The sequence below is a fragment of the Scomber japonicus genome, chromosome 3 (genome assembly GCF_027409825.1).
Source record: "Scomber japonicus isolate fScoJap1 chromosome 3, fScoJap1.pri, whole genome shotgun sequence".
Classification (NCBI taxonomy): Eukaryota; Metazoa; Chordata; class Actinopteri; order Scombriformes; family Scombridae; genus Scomber; species Scomber japonicus.
The window spans coordinates 21669236-21689043 of NC_070580.1; the positions used below are offsets into that span (position 1 = coordinate 21669236).

A 19808-nucleotide genomic window follows, 5' to 3' on the forward strand; every position below is an offset into this window, starting at 1 on the left:
AAGCTGTTTGCCAGGAAAATGTGTTTTTGCTGTGCTGCCAAATCTGAGTGTTTAAGATTCCAGGGTGGTCCAGTGTAACGTCCTATTAGAAGTCCGTAAATGAACTGCTTGATTTAGGATTTTATAAACTTAATGGTCCATGAGGGGTTATCTAGGCATCAGTATTGCGTGGCTGAACATTAGTTGATGTTCCAGTTCCATCAACGATGCTGAAAATATAAATTATTTATACACAGTAGTGAAAATCTTCAAATCTAAAGTTAAATTATGAACAATCTGATGAAACAAATGTACCTTAATGAAAATCTAAGTTAAAATACGTAACTGTTGTCTACAAAAACTTTAGAGCAGCTTGTTGTGAAAATGGTACAATGTTTTGTAAATTATATGATAGTAAAGTATGAGTTGCTAAGGCATGTATAGAATCCAACTCAAGCAAATTAGTTACTAGTATGGATGAGATTGGTATATTTTTTTCAGATAGACCAGAGATTAATTAAATTATGTTAATTAAAAAATGTAAATAGCACATTGAAAAGATTAAGAGGTTAAATTTGGGCTACACTGGCCAATCATAGATTAAAAAACATTTTGGATTCAACTCAACAACAAGAGCGATCTCAAACAGCTTTTTATTACATTTTCCAATCAATAACAGTACAATTTAGTACAGTATCTATCTTGTATCCAGCTCACCGTGGAACACCAACAGACTGAAATGAAATACAAAAAGTGAAAAGGTACATAAGGGTGCAGAGCTCTATAATATTAATGGAAAGAGAAAAGGGAATCCATCTCAGTTGAATTGCATTTTCACTTGTGGCCACACACGAATACATCACATTTATTGTACATCATCGCAGAAAAAAAAAAGAAAAGTGAAAATATGTCACAACGTTAACAAAAGTGCTTCTGTATACAGTGAAATGTTGTCATTCAGATGCTCTGATTTTCAATTTAAGACCAAGGAAAATAAATGTACAAAAGTTTTAGTATGGACAGTTTGTGAGGATGTTTTTGTTCCATTGAGTGTGAAGATTTGAAGGAGAGAAAGGACTTGTCAAGGATAGAAGTCTCACAATGATTGTTATAATTATTACAAAAATTGGCATCGATTGAACTGGTAAGCATAATTTACATGAAGTACGCAGTCAATATTAAGTCTTTCTCCATTCTTGCTCACTCTGGTGCATAGCGTTACCAGTATTAGTACATGATGTATGCCGAGTTTGAGCCAAAAAAAATTGGCTTCTATTAAGTTCAATCAATAGGTTACTCTCCTTTTCAGAAACCAAAAAAAGGAAGAAAAAAATCTAGGATTTTTGCACCATTGAAAGCAAGTCTACAGCATGCACATCTAAATTAACTCATGGCAGACAAAATTAAATGTCTTAACTTAAAACATCAGACCATTATTTTCAGACATTGATTTGTACATTTCATTCACAGAGTTGCAACTGCAGTCCCAAGCAAAGGAAGTGTCTATTTAGTCAGGTGAGGTGTTTCACTCAAAGTGGATACTAAACACAACCCCCCCCCCCCCTCCCATCCATATAATAAAATCCATCCAGCCATGCCCCAATTATCTCAGCACCTACCTTGCTACCCCACCCCTTCCCACCCAAAAGGCATGTACAAGAATTAAGGGGGTTAACTGGTTAAGTTACTCGTAATAACTCCTTTTGTACTGGAATGAGCATTCATAACTTATAGCATGTGCTTGGTTAGTTAACATAGTATTAGTTGAGAGGCGAAGCTTCTTCATGTGCAAAGGCTGTGATGAAACAAAAACAGCTAGTAGATAAATACATCATGGACATTTTGAAAGCTGCTCGTGTAATATGATCCAAGCTTTTTACTTCTGCATGTTTTTCTCTCATCTGTCTATATGATTTGACCGGATTAGAAAGACAAGCTGTAATTCAAACATATTTAAAACCACTAAAGAAATATGACAAAAAGAAAGCCATCAAGAATAACAAACCATCAGAATAGAATTCTTAAAAAAAAAAAAAAAAAAAAAGAAAAAAAAAAGTTAAATAATTTGTACAATTACACTCCAACATTTGCTTTCAAGACGCACACATTTGCATGGGATGATAGTGTTTTTTTTGTTTTTTTCTTTCAAGGTAACATAAAATGGTCCAAGAAGGAATGCACAAGTTTCTGATTTGATACCACAGGAGATCCTTTCTTAACTAGGTGATAAACAATTGTGCTCTTCTTTGTGTAGGAAAGGCATTGGTTTCCCTTCGTTTTTGTGGTGTCCAAGTCAGTTTAAACAGTGTTGAAGAAGATGCTGTGAACATTCTGAAGTTGTAATGGTCTTCCAGTCAACTTTGGAGTTAAAAGAACATCTGGGAAACAAAGAAACTGAAATTTAGAATTTAACAAATCTATACTGATCTGACCTTTTTAAATTTAAAACCATAATGGGCAAAGTCAGATTGAACAAAAAGCTACACAGTCACACAGATTGACTTCAGAACTTGACTACATATACATTGAACTGCCTACAGTTCAATACATATCTACAACCAACTAGGCTGCAAAGTGAGTCGTGTGAAGTTGTGGTATAGTTTCTTTTTCTGGGGGATAACTGTCAATTTTAAGTGGCTGAAAATGATGATGTGAGATGCACCAATTGGCCACTAATAACGCTTTTCCACTATACAGTTGTAGCACCACTCAGCTCGACTCTACTCCGTCTGGTACCAGGAACGACCTTTTCCATGACTTCATGGTACCTACTTCACCCTGGGTTGGGTCGTCATAGCACGGCTGCGCGAAACTGCTGTGACTTTGTTTTATACGCGGCACAAACACATAAACAATGGAGGATATCGAGGCAATGGTGTACTTAAAGCTCAGTCTGTGGCTTTTTGTCACAAACAGAGCAAGAGAAGAGAAACGAATTGCTGTAATGCTGTTACCGGTGTTTAAAAATGCTGGGTTTGATTCTTGTGTGGGACGTCACGCTCATGACTCTTCCAGTGACGACACTCTGACCAATCAGTGGCTGGCAGTCTGTTGATGTCACATTTTAGTATCGGCTCGGCTCGCTTGGAACCTCGGCAGAGCAGGTATTAAAAAGTACCAGGTACTATCCCTAATGGAAAAGCTGAGTAGTACTACAACTGTATAGTGGAAAAGCCCCATAAGAAATGCCCATCCCCAAAATCTTGTGTAAAAAAAAGAAAAAAAGAAAAAAAGAAATCCGCTAATCAAATACTAGAAGCAGCTACCCTCCTGATGTTTGTCTAGCGTCTACTGAAAATGTAGAGGGGAGAATGTTGATTTCATTGGTCAAAAGAGAAAGCCCAGATTAATTCAATGCTAGCAACACAAATTAAGACTAATAAACAGAAAGACATTTCATTGGACAGACAACACTTGGAGCTAGAAGCGGACGCAAGTAGTGCAAGAGCACGCTGGTGACCACTCCAGCCAGGAAAAAGAAGAGCAAAAGTGCAACTACAGGTTTTTGGTAGGAATAGCCTTTGGTGAGGATGTAAGAAAATGTGAAACAATTAAAAAGAATTATAACCTTCAGGCTTCAATTCCAGATCTTCAGAAAACTGTCCCAGGATCCTGTTGCAACTGCCATGCCATCATCAGTAACTCCCAGGCAGCTAACACGGTTGTCATGTCCAGCCAACACACCTAAAAGATCAGCACAGTTTTACTTTAGTCAACAGGACTAAAAAGAAGACAGTTAACAGGTTCATTTGTATGGTCAGTGTATGTAGCCATCTTACATCTCATTATTAACCCAAGATTGTTTTTCTAACATGGAGGAAATGGGATCAGTTATAGTCTACTCACCAGCACGGTCAGCTTTTAGTGTGTCCCACACATTACAGTTGAAGTCATCATATCCCGCCAGAAGAAGACGGCCACTCTTCGAGAATGCAACAGAGGTGATGCCACATATGATGTTGTCATGAGAGTAGATCATTAATTCCTGATCAGCACGCAGATCAAACAGCCTGCAGGTGGCATCATCAGAGCCCGTGGCAAAGGCATTGCCATTAGGGAAGAACTGAAAATTACAGAAGAGACATTATTAACACACGATAAAGGAATACACAAAAAAGGTCATCTGTACCAAAGTGCAATTTCAACAAACAAACTACTTAGTTTGCTACAGTTTTGATTTTTTGAGTAACTTACACAGATGGCATTGATGTCAGATTCATGGCCAGTAAATGTCTGTCTGCACATGCCCTCTCGAACGTCCCAGAGTTTAGCAGAGGCATCACAAGCACCAGAGACGAATAACCGTGAGTCAGGGGCCAACGACAGGCTCATGACATCACCTGTGTGTCCAGCAAATGTGGTTGTCTGCTGGCCAGTCTCAATGTCCCAAAGTGCACTAAAAACAAAACACAAGATTAAGACAGCTGTTCCTCTAACTTCCTAGTTTTTGCATTAAAATGTTGATTTGATAATAACTCAGTGATGCATCTCTATGTAGGCAATCCTTTTACTCACCAAGTGGTATCGCCAGAGCTTGTAACAATCTGGTTGTCATCAAGAAAGCGACAACAGGACAGGTATCCTGATAATGAAGGAATCAATAGTTGAGTTATCAATACGTTATTAAATGTCATGTTATATAATTAGTAGTGTACTCCAATATTTGTACAAATATGTATAATCAGCATTCATAACAGTAAATAAGTAAGCTGCTGGTTACAGATGCTGGTATTCATTGTTTTTTTAAGCACAATCTTTCTCAGATAAGCGGGTGTATTGCCCGCGGTAGTCATGCATTCTCTAGGTACATTTTCCGAGTGACTTTATACATTTTTTTTCCATCTCTAAGCTCTGAATCTCTTCATTATCATATATGGTAGATTGGATGAAAGGTAAAAACTGCTAACTGTACAAATTTCCTAAAAATGTTGTGAAAAAACATTTAAGAATAGTTTTAAATTCTGTTTAACCTATGATCTGCTAATTCCCTTAAAATGATTTTACAATGCTATTGTTTTAACTTCATGTTTTAATAGCTATAGGCAATAATATACAAAGATAATATTAAACAGTTCTGTAATTTGCTTAATAAGTGATGTGACAGATGAAAAAGGTCAGTCATATACCTGTATGTCCAGCGAGCTCACGGCTCACACGTACATTCCCCTCGCGTGTTTTCAGGTTGTAAATGGAGCAGATGTTGTCTAAACCACCACAGGCCACATAATTTCCTGATGGTGCATATGCGCAAGTCATGACCCAGGAAGATCGAAGTGGAATGGCATGAACCTGAAACAAAGGTGAAACACACAAACATATTAATTCACTTCATTTTTATCAAAGAAAATTAAGGTCGAGTAGCCAGTTTTACTAATCTGGTAAAGAAAGAAATGCACCTTCTTTTTGAATTTTTTTTTAAATTATTGGTGAAAACATAAAATGACTCCTTTTAAGTCCTAAGGAACTTCTCAAAAAACCAAGATGCCACTCTAACTAGGGAATGTACAATATGACCAGCGTCATACCTGTAGGTACTAGAGTCTTATATACAATTCAAGGTCTAAGTAATTCTAATGTAAGGCCGACTGCTGTTTTTCTCCCAAGGCTAAAATCAGAGTGACATCCACGCCAGGTCACCAAGGGGAGCATCTATGACCCAAAAAATAAGCGCAAGTGAAACGAGAGAGCACAGAAAGTACTTTTGGGCATTAGACACATCCTGTATAATCATGGCCGGATCTTTTCCATTGTGATCGAAACATGATAGTACATTTCAATCAATGAGCCGCTACTTAGTACCACTCCCAGACAGCAAAATGCAGCAGTCTAATTTAACGAAGGCTGAAACTAGCAGCGTTTCTCTTTGTGAGGCCCTTTATGCATTAAGGTATCCGATATACAATTCTGACCTCAATCTAGCCGGCAATCCTCTCAGTAGGTGTACACATACATTGGAAGGACGACCCTTTAATCTTTTAATTCCCCCAGTTTCCCCTCGTATCAAGCTCAATGTATATTTAATTGCATGTAGATGGCCTTCACCTGCAGTCTAAACTACTATTCAAGTTGTTTAATGATTGTGAATGATACAGATTCAACTACTACTACATGAATCCACCTTGAAAAGCATTACTTACCTTATTTGTGGTATAACTGTCCCAAATAATGAGTTTGCCATCTTGAGAGGCACTGACCAAGAGCCTATAAAAATGAGAGCAGTAATGTATTATACCTCAAAAAACAAGGAATAATGACTAAAGAATAAAGATGTTGACCAAACTGAAAACTTGAGAGCATCAAATAGCTGTTTTCAAATTGAAGAGTATTAACCATATCCATACTTCAGTTAGGCTGCATCGTACTTTTGATTGAAACAATGTTAACAAATACACCATAAGTCATATATTTCAGGCATTATATATACCTGGAATCTGTTCCCCAATGCATGGCATAGATTTTAGCTAGGTGACCCCGCAGCGTTCGTCTTGTACGCATCTGGATTCGTCCAACGGGGTCAATATTAGCTGTGATCTGCAAAACATCATACACTCTGGTTCATTTCTGACGCTGTACATCGTGTCATTATTTAATATTTGTCGGCAACCTTTTTTTCCACAGCAGAAACAAAACTAAAACTAAACAAGAAGAAAACAAAAACATGCAGCCACCCTACCGATATTTATAAAAGGTCAGACTAATGTAACATTACAGTTACTTGCAGTCGGCTATGTTTGGTGTTGCTATTAGAAGAAATGAGTAGGGCCCAGAATAAATGTCGGCAGTCGACCATCTATATCTCCCTACTAGTTGTTCAAACAGTGAACACTACTTCAGTGAACAAGTGAATGAATCTAGCTTCTCAATGATCCGATGCTCTGCAATGGGGAGCGCAGTTAGAGGTGTAAGCTAGGTTAGCGAGAACAGCCGGATCAACGCTCCCATTCAAACAGACAAAATTTGGGAAATGAACACTGGATTCACAGAGGAAAGTCAGTCTGTTGAGTTACTGCAGAGCAAAGTGGACAGTGTGTGTGTGTGTGTGAGAACAAGTACACAGTGCCTTTTCCACTAACCTCGCAACAGATGAGAACACCTGTAACCATGGTAACTATACACAACAAAGATTGTGACAGCTGTAGCCTCAAAATGCTTGGCAATGCATGAAAAAAATTTGACTTAACTGATACTGACAAAAATGTAAGTGTCTTTTCTCATTTTAATAAACGAACATTCATTTTTGAGAAAAGACTGTAACTTAAACTACATAAAATAAGCTGCCAAAATGAACTGTTTTTTCAGATCAAACCCTTTTCAACCTAACAGACTGTTTAGTTAAATGTTACCTGTGATAATGTGGCATCTGCACATGCTTTCCTGGCATCCTGAAAAGAAGAAAAGTCAAATCATTAGGGCAAAACTTCTCCATCTATGTTTGATTTACAGGCTTACATTGACAAAACTAACATGTAAATGGCATTTTTGACGACACCTGATGGTATGTGGTATGGGAAAGTGTTTTTAAAGAAACGATTTGTTACTCACTCTGATCTGATTTTTGAGCTGCTCTGCCTCTTGGCGTAACTGGTCCAGTTCACTCATTTTATTCTGCTTTTTCAATTACTCTTCTCCAGCTACCGGGGCACTTGTTGATCTAAAAAAAGAACAGATAGAACCACTTTAATCGTTCGTACAAATCTTCATTTTAATTTCGAGGTCATGTTTTGTAAAGTGAAGTGGGTCCAAACCCAAACCAAGAGTTGCTGGTAGAAGAGACTCATCGTCGGCGTAATTGACGTTTCAATGACTGAATTGTTTACGTACGTTATAGGAGATGTACAGTTCATGGTTCACCCTTACTTTCCCCACCTCAATGTCACCAACATAATCCAGACACACAATTTAGATTGCCGGACAAATCCTGTTAAGGCATGACTTTCCAATGATCCGAAAAGCAGTCATTATCCTGTTGACCTCAATCCCTGGGATACTCAGAATTTTAGCCAAGTGATCAATAAGCCACTTATATTAATACAAAGCCTGGAGCCACATTCAAAGTTCATCTAATAAAATGTTTTTTTAAAAACTCAAGTCATGGTCGAGTAGCGTGCTGCAGATATAATAAACATACCTTAAACTACATGGAGTCCCTTTAATCAGAGCAAATACAATTCTTTCAAGTCATTTCGAGACAGTTATTTTAGAGAAGCCACAAAAAACCCTCAACACACCAGCTCCATTTGCAAGGACTGTAAAAAACTATTTCAAAGATTACTTAACAACATATATACACACTCCATATGTTCTGTATTTCTGAATTTAAGAAAACAAAACAGAAAATAAATGGTAAAAGCATATTAATGTCAGTATTCAGTTTATATTATGTTAATTAAAACAATTTAATATCAAACTTTGTGGCATATTGTGACGCATATGAAAATCTAACTGCTTGGTGTCCTAGTCTGCTCGTTTCTGATAATAAAAAGCTATTTTTCAAAACAACAGTATGGTGGCAGCAAGACCACGAGCAACCCCCATATGAACTTCTAATAATCAGTAAACTGTCTCACTTAAAATAAAGTCAGTAGTTAGTGAATATGGTCACTGATATCTCACCAACTCTACTCATCCTGGAAAAATGATAACCCTGAGCTCAGATTCATCTAATTAATTATTCAAGAGCATCGAACATTAGAAACACATTTCTAGTAATAATAGAATGTGCATGCAGACACAATGCCATCTCTAACAACGTTCAGAAAACAATAACAAAAGCCTGCAATTTTGACCAAATGTGACACCAGTTAGGACTATTTAAGGCTTACAGTGCTGTTACAGTACGGACTCTGCTGAATCAACCCGAAACAAAGACAAACTTCCTTTCAAAGGAAACCATCAAGTGATATCTAACATGACACTGGAAGACTACAAGGAGGAAAACACATGAAGTATCACTTAAAAACTACAATCTATGCAAGATGCTAATTGGTCTTTTTATAAACCCTACAACAGAAACTCACATTACACATCTAACAGTTAAAAGTTCAACATTATGATACGAAAAAATTATACACTTGATAAACTAAGTTACTAAAAAACTAAAATGCAGTGTAAATTTAACACAGTTAGCAGACATAAACTCATTGACTTTGACCAACCTTTCCTTCCTGGTTACCTTACCTGGTGTATTTCAGTCTCGAGGCCTATGTTACAGCAGGTTTCAGGACAAGAGTGAAAATCTTCTGTACCTGACTACATTATCCTATAGACCCTCTGATTGGCTGACCATTTTTACATAGGTTATCCTCTTACACTCATTAATCTTATAATAAACATGTCAACTATAATGCAGTATCATCAACAGACAGCAAAATGCTGTTCTCACCTTGAAACCTCTGAAAATAGAGCTGCTATTTTAAAACATTATTCTTCACTTTTCTCACATTGATACAAATTATTTTGGTGTGAGACAATGAAAATCAAGTTATAACAGCTGTGCTATAAGTAAGTTTACCAATGCCCACAGTAACACACGATTAATGTCTTGTATGTTTTCTCTTTAACATTATAAATGTTTTACACATTAATGGATTAAACACATTTTCATTTGGGTTTAAGCACTTATGTACAATTTTTTGCACATTATGTCTCAATGATTAAGTGACTTACTACTCATAATGAAGTAATTGTTTTACTTTTAGTTGCAGTTATGATTGATGAAAAATGTGTCTGAGTTAAAACTGAAAGTCTTGTCTAAATGAAAAAATCTTTTCCAACTCATAGTTGTTGATGTGAAAATGATCTTCAGTGAAAAACTACCAATATCAGATGAATACAAGATGCAATTTGTCATTTTTGACTATTTTTATAACAAAGTCTAAAACTGTAACAGATAACCAGAAAATTAGATAACCAGGAGTAATTCTATAGATCAGAGTTTTAAACATTCCACATTAAGAAATATTATTTCCTATTGACCTCTATGGATGCTTAAAGTTAAGGAGTTCCTCTGCCTCATCACTTCTCCTTTCCAAGCGCCTGATCAGGGTCAGCTGACTGCTTGATAAACAATGAGCAGTGGCAAACTGCCTGGAGTTGTAGCTCACTGGCTGCTCTTAGGTCCCTTCAGGGCAGTCTGTGCCTGCTACTCTCTGAAATCTAACGCATCTCCAAAATTTCTAGTTAAAGTTTAAAAATGTGTTTTTCTGCAATAGGAAGGTACACATCTGTTCTAAACAGGGCACGTCAGCTCATCTGTACTGTTAAAAGATGATAATGCAATGTTTCACAGGTCTTAAGCTGGATCACAGAAAAAGACCATAACCAGCAATATCACTGAGCAACTCTATAATCCTAAAAGCCAAAATCCTCAGTCAACGGGTCTGTAATCCTATCCATGTCCACTATCATAAACAGCTGGCAAAGCCAGCCCAGGCATTAGAAATATGTTTTCCCAATCATAAAAGGATGAGTTTAATCTTAATTCGTCTACACACAACATGATTAAAGCAAGTGCCTGGATTTACTCATTGCCGGGGATATCACAAGTCAAATAGAGTCCATCTTTTCCACATGATGTATGATCAGATACTGTAAGATTTTATATATTTTTTAAAAATGTATTAATGTAATTTTAATAAACTGGGATTAAGTTGAATTTTCAGAAAATGTGTGTCTCATATATATCATAATTTGGACGGTTATAAGTAACAAGAGAAAAAACTGAGCTACTGTACCACATAAATATTTAAGACAACAAGCTCATAGCAGGAACATTGTTTTAAGTGATTTGTGTGCACAGGTTTACCCAGCTCTGTGTGCAGTGTACTGATAGTTAACAAAGTGCACTTCTGTGATTTGCCTACAACAGTCGCACAGTTTGCATTGTATTTGAATGGCTGCCGGATAGCTGTTTTACTCAGTTTCTCTAATTTGTTTAGAAGGCTGGTCTACAGAGACTACACACATTTTACAAGATAAAATTTGCCCCTTAATGTTGCAGAATAGTAAGTATTAGAAAATGAATGTCAGACTAATGTAATCAAATTCCTTCATTTACTGACCGCTGCTCAATGTAATGACAATATGACTTGCACTGATGGAAATCTGAGAAGATGCAGCTAAACGCCATCTTGCAGACTGCTGTCCGCTAGTTAGCTTGCTAGCAGGCTTTTAAGTGTAGGCCTGCAGGCAGGGCAGAGCTAATACACCAGAAAGCAGTGTACTCAGTCACTTTATTAGTAGCGATTACACTTATGATTTAAGAATGTCCGATTTACAAACCAAGACAATCCAGCCTCAGACCCGCTGGATTTCATAACAGATTAAACAAATAGCTAATAGCATCTAATGCAAAATAACCTAACCACAGCCACTTCAAGGTACACTCAGCTGCTCTTCCGCAATTACATGGAGTGCTATGTATTTAGCTTTTAAGCCAACAGAGTGGGGTAAACCGAGAAACTCGCTGGCTGTTCGGCCTCCAGAAATCCACTTACTCATATACTACCAATCTCGTTAAAACAGACAGTGCCCGGTTGATTTCATTACGACGTACCGGTGTATATTTATTTCAATCTCTAATCCAGCGGTGGAGCCGAGCCTGTGTAGAAACTGCAAGGTCGGGCGGCGATGGCCTGTTTGACTTCACTTAGCAACAAATGAAAAACTGATGCTGGTTATTTTTCATAAAGTAGGAGATCATCTACGATCCATCGCCGCATATCTGCCTGTTAGCAAAGTATAGACAGTATCTTACCATTACCGACTAAATTCGGTGCACCGGCGCGGCCGTCTCGTTGCAGAGGTAATATGCTAACTTATTAGTTCGGCTTGTGAAAGAAGAAAAAAAGGGTGTTAACACGGCAACAACAACTCCCCTTATTAAAGTATAACTGTTATATATATATCTCTATATATATACACACACACACAGGAGGCAGTGTTTAAGTTCACTCATGATGCTGCTGATTCTTCTGCTGCCGCCAATAACCAATATTTGTGGTTAATTTGTTTACGGGACGTTTATTGTTCAGCCCAGCCCAGTCTGTCATCATCCACTGACAGCTACATCTTTACATGTAACACTGACACTAACCAACACTAGCAGGCTTCAAATGAGCTTAAAACATTATCACCACAATTACCCCATACCTTTCTGGGTGTAAACTTGCCCAGTACTCCAAGTACCCGTGTTCTTGTTAGGCCGACAAACCCCTCCGCTGGGCCGCCGCTGACACCCAGCCTCACCGGCCAACACTAAAACACTAACCTTACTTTCTACGGCAGACTCAAGCTTTGTAACATTAATGTACTTAACTCAACTGACTTCATACATGAGCCGCAGATATATGTTTAGTAGCATCTGCTTATTCACCGCTGCGGACACTCTTGAAGCAATTTATCGTTGCTTATGATTTTTTTTTTTTTTTTTTTAAATAGCCTTAACTTAAGGTTAGCTAACAGCAGCTACCCCACCCCCGGGCAGTTCAATTCCGCCAACAATTCATCAGCTAATGGTATTAACGATTGTTGTGGGAAAAAAGATGAGAAAGCAGCATGACCGTTGCTTTATTTCACCTTACCTGGTTTAATTTGCGTTTGTTTTGCGTTTTGGCATTGACTGGAAAACAACAAGACGGCGTATACCTCCGATCCACGCATCAACGAGCACCACAAGCGCTAGCTCACTAACTAGCTAGCCTGCTAGCGTTAGTTTTCCGAGGAGCAGCCCTTCCCGAACGCAGGCTACAGCTACGGAGCTCAGTCAACCAACCGGAGAGGGGAGGAGTGGAGGAGGAGTGGAGGAGGAGGAGGGGGGGATCACACCCACCAGCCTTGTACTGGAGACACTGCACAGGCACACTAAAAGGCTAATCTATAAAGTCACTATACCTCATTCAACAAGACGGCCTACTGTCTCCCGTTTGCCAAGCTTAACATCTGCCCTTTCCGAAGTTACACTCTCGCCCGGCCATCGAACGACGAGATGGGCGCGGTGACCCTGCAGTCGGCGCTGGGAAACCCCACGCTGCAGCAGCTAGGGAGGACAGCCGTCGATTGGTGTCTCTTGTCTACAGCTGGAGATGCTGCTGTTATCATTGACTTTGGGCAATGTTTAGCACTTCACATTTGGTAGAAATTGATTGTGTATATGTATGAGTGGATTCAAAGCACAGAGAACATGTTTTTGGTGTGTTTTGAATGTGACCCCAGTCTAACTGCACGGCTGAGTCGGCAGGCAGTCCCCAACTTGGCTTCTGAAGTAGGAAGTGGTGATTTCAGCAGTGCTCCATCTAATAATGATATAGGCAACAACATTTTTCTGTCATTTAGCTGGTTAGGAAATAGAAGTTGATTTTACTTATGGATTATCAGACAGAAAAGTCTAAATGATTACATGTTAAAGTGAAAAAAATATTTCCAATATGATATTAAAAGATAGAGACTAAAGAAGCACCAAGAGAAAGTTGTTTTTACAAATGTGCACAGTATTATAGGCTACACTTGGTTGTCTTCTGGTATAGGCTAATTGAAATAATTGTTCCAACCTCTTCTCTTAAATGCTTTTTTAAATTCAGTATTTTCAACAGTACATTTTGTTGTCAGTGTTAAGTGTTTTACAATAGATAATATGCAAGAAATATAAAGAGAGATTTCTGCTTGTATGTTTTTTGTGAATGAAGCCTTAGCTTGACGCTCTAACAATTCCCCTTTAGTATCCATATCCAACAAAATCCACAGGATGACTTGATCACTTTTAAAGGTTTACTTGAAACAAAAAAATGATACTGAGCAATTGTCCTACACAGTTATTACTGATACAAAACATAACAAAAATATTTAAAAGGTCAAAAAACTGTGTGGCTCCAATTTCCACATCCCTGGCTGCTGTTTTATACTAACTTAAATTATTACATACTAATAAATCAAACACAAACGGCATTTAGGGTCCTACACTGCTTTTAGTTATTGGATGTTCAGACACATTTCCAGGAAACTGTCACATCCCTTCACCTCAGACGCACAAAAATTATCTTTGTGCTACATACTAACTTTTATTTAATATAGCCTATAGTTTGCTGGTTAGACAGATGCAATTATCCTTAAGGTGGAAATATGTTGTCACAGTCTGAACATCAAACAAATAAAGATGCACAACATACCACACACATTATTGGCTGCAAGTAATATCCACATGGTTGTAACTCTACTAACTCATAAATCCTTACAGGTGAGTGATGTGAAAAATAATTAAACATACATTTTCCACTAACTTGTGCTGATCAAAAGAATAAAAGTTTCTAAGGTCAAAAATGAACACCCATGATCAATAACAAAAGTTAACTTATGTTCAAAAGTGAGGCCACACTTCAAGCACACGTCTAATTTGTGTCCAACCTTTACCTGGTTAGCCCATCCTTTTCTGTTTGTTTCAGTTTTCCTTACTTGTTTTATTCTAGCCAATTTCAGCTGTAATTTGGCTATCTTTTAAAGGTATGTTAATTTTTTGGCCACCTTCTTCTACAAGGTTGATCTATATTCTTTCTTTCTATTACACAGTGTAGGTAAAATGAAGACTGCCCACATGAAGTGAAATGAAAAGACAGTTCAGTCTGATTATCATTATTATCTTTATCATGTCTTGTCCATAGAATTCTGATATTACCATTCAACCATGACATGCAAATTAATTGGGTTGAACTTTCATGAGACATAGCAGAGTCTCTAGTTCACCGATTTGGTGGAGTGGAGGGAGTTATTTGGTTGATCTGATATTCCAAGTTTAAAAACTGAGCCAATAAGTTGAAAAGAACGTATTAGAGGAAGAGGGCAATGTAGAGAAAACCGAGGAAAGGTCCTTGTAACTTCTCTCATGCAAAGGTGACACCACCTTCCCCACACGCCAGCCACAGCAGCCACAACAGCACAGTAGGCCAGACCTTGCTCTGATCAATCTGCAGTCCCACATTACCATTTCCACTAGGTGACAAAAGAGAGGGAGATGCAACTTCAACACAACAACAAAAATAACTGAAAAAAAGGTAATGCTTTTTTTTTTCTTTCAGCTATGTTTATTTGAAATTTGCCAACCAGTTAGTTGTTTTGTGTTATGACTAATACACTCAATGCAGAGTTGATTGTGTGCAACTGACAAAAAGTAGGGCATGTGGTTCATGGGAAGTGTTCATTGATGGTTTTAATGGTTATAATGAAACATACCATTCAAAAATGTTGCATCCCTCACTTTCAGTAGAATCGAAATAATTACTCTTTTGTTCTCCTGTTTTAGATAACATGAGATCACAACACAGTGTTATTGTTACAGTATTTTCTCTATAAGTGAATAGTGACAAACCTAAAGAAAACACCCTGTCTACTCTCTGAAACATTAATGAAGTATTGTTCACCCATTTATTAATGACTGATAAGATATGAATTGAGTCTAAAATGACCCGCTCAATACTATGAAGGATGAGAATCTGAACAGTATGTAAGGGTTACAAATGTTTTCATCATGATTGTGCAAAACCGGAATATAGAATTCTAATTAAATTCTTTTATTTTTTTATTTATGTAATTGTCAACAATTATCTATTTTTGGTTTTCTTGGTATCTCCATTCAAACTCGATGAGTACACAGAGGATCAGTGGAGCCATGTGGTGTACAGAGATTCTTAGCACTTCCCTTTGGCAAATGTAAAATTCTTAATGCTCCTATTGCCTTGTTGGAAATAACTTTGTGTAGATAAGTGCCTCCTTATTTGGTTGTCGGCTCTCACAAGAGTCACTGGGGTCTGCACAAACACCTGCTAATGGTTCACAGACAGCTAATTGCAGTTCCCATCAGTGGAACATGTGATGATGAGGTCACAGAAAATGCATTTTATTGTTTACATATTTTATCTTATCTTCAGCATTTGTTGCATCCTTTCTTCAAAACTAATGTGTGTGTTTTTTATACTAATTACAAGTTTACCAAACTATATTATATATATTATATATTTTCCAATATGGCATGTACAATTTCTTGGTTGAGGATAGTATCCAAATATTCCTCGTGGGTGTTTAGTAAGTCCATCCTTTAAGTGCCATAAAAGGTCTTGAAGCAAGCACTCCTAAACTCTGGGGAAAGGGCATTAAAAGTGTAGTTATGATGAGACTAAGACATCATTTCATTTTATAACTCGTCAGTGCACGCAGGACTTGTCCTCAACTCTGTTTGTAATACCAGAAAAAATGGTGAGTACATTTTGATTTGACCTAAGGAAGAACTTTGTATATCTAATTACCACTATTTAGCTAAACACAAAGTCATTTCAGAAGCTTTAATAATTCCTTCTAACCTCTAATATCAAATTCTGCAACTTCCTAATTAATAAACCACCTTCATTTTTTCCAGGTGAGCAAGTTAACACAAGAGCAGATCACAGAGTATAAAGGAGTTTTTGAGATGTTTGATGAGGAGGGGAATGGAGATGTGAAGACTCAGGAATTGGAGAGGCTGATGAGTTTAATGGGAATCAATCCTACAAAGAGAGAGCTCAGCCAAATGGCCAAAGATGTGGACAAAGAGGGTGAATATAAGCTTGCATCCAACACTATAGAGGTCAATAAACAAATGATCTTAAAATCATTTACCTATAATCATAACAATAGTTATTCATAAAAATCAGCTATTTGACTTTTTGAATCATTGATTAAGTTTTAACATGTAACTGTTATTTATGCTCTTACCTGTCACACCTGTGACAGCATAACACCTAAATTACAACTGTATACCTGCTATATATCTTACCTTTGTGAAATGTATTGACAGTGTATAGACTGTTAAACAGCCATTGTGATGACGGTGCATTTGACTGTGTAATAATGCAAAATGGCTATTTACATGCATGCGCATCTTTAAGATGTCTTTAAGCAATGCTTTGTATGTATTCTCAGCTGCATGGGAGGATGAAGAAGAAGCTTTATCTGTTTCAAGTACAGCCCAAACCAATTTAAAAAATAAAATGCTGAATTAGGTTCTATAATAACTCTGGCCATTTACATTAGCCAGAGTTGGCAATCACCATTATCTTAAGTGCTGGTAGATTGATAAAATAGATGTGTCTAAAATCAAATTAATTCTGACATATTTGGAAGTAGTCGTTGCAGTTGATTGAGTTCAGATTTTAATTGCACATCCATTCAGATTTAGGATCCATAAAGTAGAACGTGTAACATTTTAGGGGAAATACACCTTCTAAATTTCATTATAAAAACAATAACATTATCTAACACTGCAGTAGTATGTTCTGTTTATTGCAAGTATCCACATTCATCACTGGGTGGCAGTGTTTCACTATGTGTGATTTGTATAAAGTGGCTTCCATACTATAAAAAGACTAATGTTGGTGCTACACGGAAACATGCACACAAACAAAAAGTCATGATTGGAATTGACCATGAATTACATTAGAAGATAAGAAATCAAACATCTTGCAATTGGATAGATGGACACAGTTTCCATGACCACTTTAACTTGCTTTATTTAATAGAGATGTTGATATCAATTCTTCTCTAATCTAAATTTGCTATTTGTCCTCAATTTTAGCACAATCCAAAAATTTAGTGCCCGAGCCATAACAAATAATTTCCTGCTATCACTGTGAATTTATATTTAAACAGCTGAAAAATAACATAAAAGAACTGAATTGAGAACATAAAAGAAAATAATTGAGAACGGTATCTCTTGTGATTGTAATATAAATTGAACATGTTCAAAGCAAAGTAGTGAATTTCTGCACCACACTTTTCTGCCTTCTGCTGACCGATGAAGTGGACCTCTTTTAAATGGACTTTCTCTGATGTAAATCTACATTTCATGTCAACTGAACACTCAAAACATCAATCATCATTTTGTCTTTCTAAAATAAACTTTTTCCAAGAAAATTCTAGAAATAAAGACACGTTTTTCAGAAAAACACAATGACAGGATGCAGATAATTGTGGTTAATTATTGTTAGATAATGATCATGAAAGGGCAATGTGTTGTCCTGGATTGTCTTTCATTTCACAGCATATAAAGATCACATCCTCTTGAAAGTATTATTTTTCTCCTCTGTGTACAATCTGTCTATATTTATGTATCTGTCTGTCCACCGTGTGTCTGTCTGTCCAACTCTCTAATTAACGAAAATGAACTGTGCTGAAAATATAGTTTTGTTTGTATTGATTACTTTTGTGACATTTCAGGAAAGGGAATATTTAACTGTGATAGCTTTCTGGGTCTAATGGCGTTGTACCACGAAAGAACCAAGAACCAGGATGCTGAACTCAGAGCTGCCTTTAAAGTATTTGACAAAGAGGCCAAAGGATATATCGACTGGAACACACTCAAGTAAGAACAATATTTTAGAGAAAAAGACAAACATTAACTTTTCCTCTATAAATAAGGAAATTCTTTATCAGCCCTCATGTTGACCCATTGCACACTGCGACATTAACAAATCAATATATAATAGATTATTAACACTATTAAAACTTTTTGTATTACTCACACTATAAATGGTTCCTTTATGCTTACTATTCATTTTCAGATATGTACTAATGAATGCAGGGGAACCGCTTAATGAGATTGAGGCAGAGCAGATGATGAAGGAGGCAGATAAAGATGGAGATGGAACCATAGATTATGAAGGTATCTGTTACTGTTACGTTCTAAATTACTTTTCTTTGCTTGAAAATGTATATTTAATGTTAATAGAAGATAGCTGTCATGGTTCACATTTTTATATTTACAGGATAACTTCTTTTTGTATAAATTCTTACTTTTTAATCCTTTTGATTGTCCATATAAATAAGTAAAGATAAATCCATTATGTTTCTACAAATTTGATATAATGTGTCCTTTTTTAAAAATAATAATTGAATTATAGTAAATTAATAAATTCTTTATATATATATATAGTTTTTATATTTATGGTAAAATAAATTCATTATACAGTAAAAACGCTTGAAAAGTCACTTTTTTAGATTTTATTGTTGTTTGTAGGATTGTATTTCAGTTTTTAATGAACAACAGTTTTGCTACAAGAAAAAAAACCTCAAATTAGAAAATATGGGAATAAAGATAAATATATGATATTATTTTTATTTTAACTTTTTCAGAATTTGTGGCCATGATGACTGGAAACTTGTTCAAAATGAGCTGAAGACTCAATGAAGGAAACTGCTCTCCCTTCAAACCTTGTGGACATTTTGCTGCTTTTGCCAAATGACTATATTTTATCCAATGACACATGATTATAAAATAGGAAAACTGTCATTTTAGTTTTCAGCATGATTGAACTACTGAGTGTGTGCAATCACATATCTGTGTATCTTGTGAATAACTGTACAAATCCTTCACATTAAAGTGGAACATCTATAAACGTGATTTACTAGTGATTTTTTTCCCTGTGTGTGCTTGCTTAGAAACACACAAGCAGTGAATTCAGGTCATTGTGGTTTTAAAAAAAAAAGACATCATAGGGTTAATTTCCTCAGACCTGCCACCCGGATGCAGTCATTCACATAGGCCTGACAGCATCTGGTGTGTGCAGAGCCATTAAATCCCATTCTCATCTCTGCAAAGCCAAATGGACAGCTGAGGGAGCCAACTGCATCTGTCATCTTGAAGCCATTAGACCAATTGCAGGGTGAATGGGGAGGGAGCTTGCCGCACTGATCTCTGTTTGCAGCATCCCATTAGACCCTCTGTTGTGTGAAATACAAGAAAGGGCAAGACGGGGGGAGTAAATCCTGGGAGGCAATCGGAGAACAGGAAGGGGATCTCTTGGAGGCTGCCT

General features: G+C 36.8%; 2 protein-coding genes across 5 annotated transcripts; one reads left to right on the forward strand and one right to left on the reverse strand.

Moving 5' to 3' along the window:
• Positions 1-613: 613 nt before the first annotated feature.
• Positions 614-13039, reverse strand: gnb1b (guanine nucleotide binding protein (G protein), beta polypeptide 1b). 4 transcript variants are annotated; one of them, XM_053315337.1, is made up of 11 exons: positions 12871-13039; positions 7522-7630; positions 7323-7361; positions 6404-6510; positions 6117-6180; positions 5106-5268; positions 4495-4561; positions 4174-4375; positions 3826-4042; positions 3548-3663; positions 614-2357 (listed from the first exon to the last, which is right to left on the reverse strand). In XM_053315337.1, exons 2-10 carry the CDS (start codon positions 7576-7578, stop codon positions 3557-3559), a joined length of 1023 nt encoding a protein of 340 aa, XP_053171312.1. In that variant the 5' UTR covers positions 7579-7630; positions 12871-13039; the 3' UTR covers positions 614-2357; positions 3548-3556. The 4 variants fall into 4 exon arrangements, with proteins under 4 accessions (XP_053171312.1, XP_053171313.1, XP_053171311.1 ...); XM_053315338.1 differs by lacking the exon at positions 12871-13039 and adding an exon at positions 12625-12736; XM_053315336.1 differs by lacking the exon at positions 12871-13039 and adding an exon at positions 12561-12736.
• LOC128355293 (calglandulin-like) lies at positions 12965-19172 on the forward strand. Its single transcript, XM_053315539.1, has 6 exons — positions 12965-13086; positions 13192-13240; positions 16379-16553; positions 18214-18358; positions 18558-18658; positions 19129-19172. The coding sequence occupies exons 1-6, from the start codon at positions 12965-12967 to the stop codon at positions 19170-19172; spliced, it is 636 nt and encodes a 211-aa protein (XP_053171514.1).
• Positions 19173-19808: the final 636 nt, after the last annotated feature.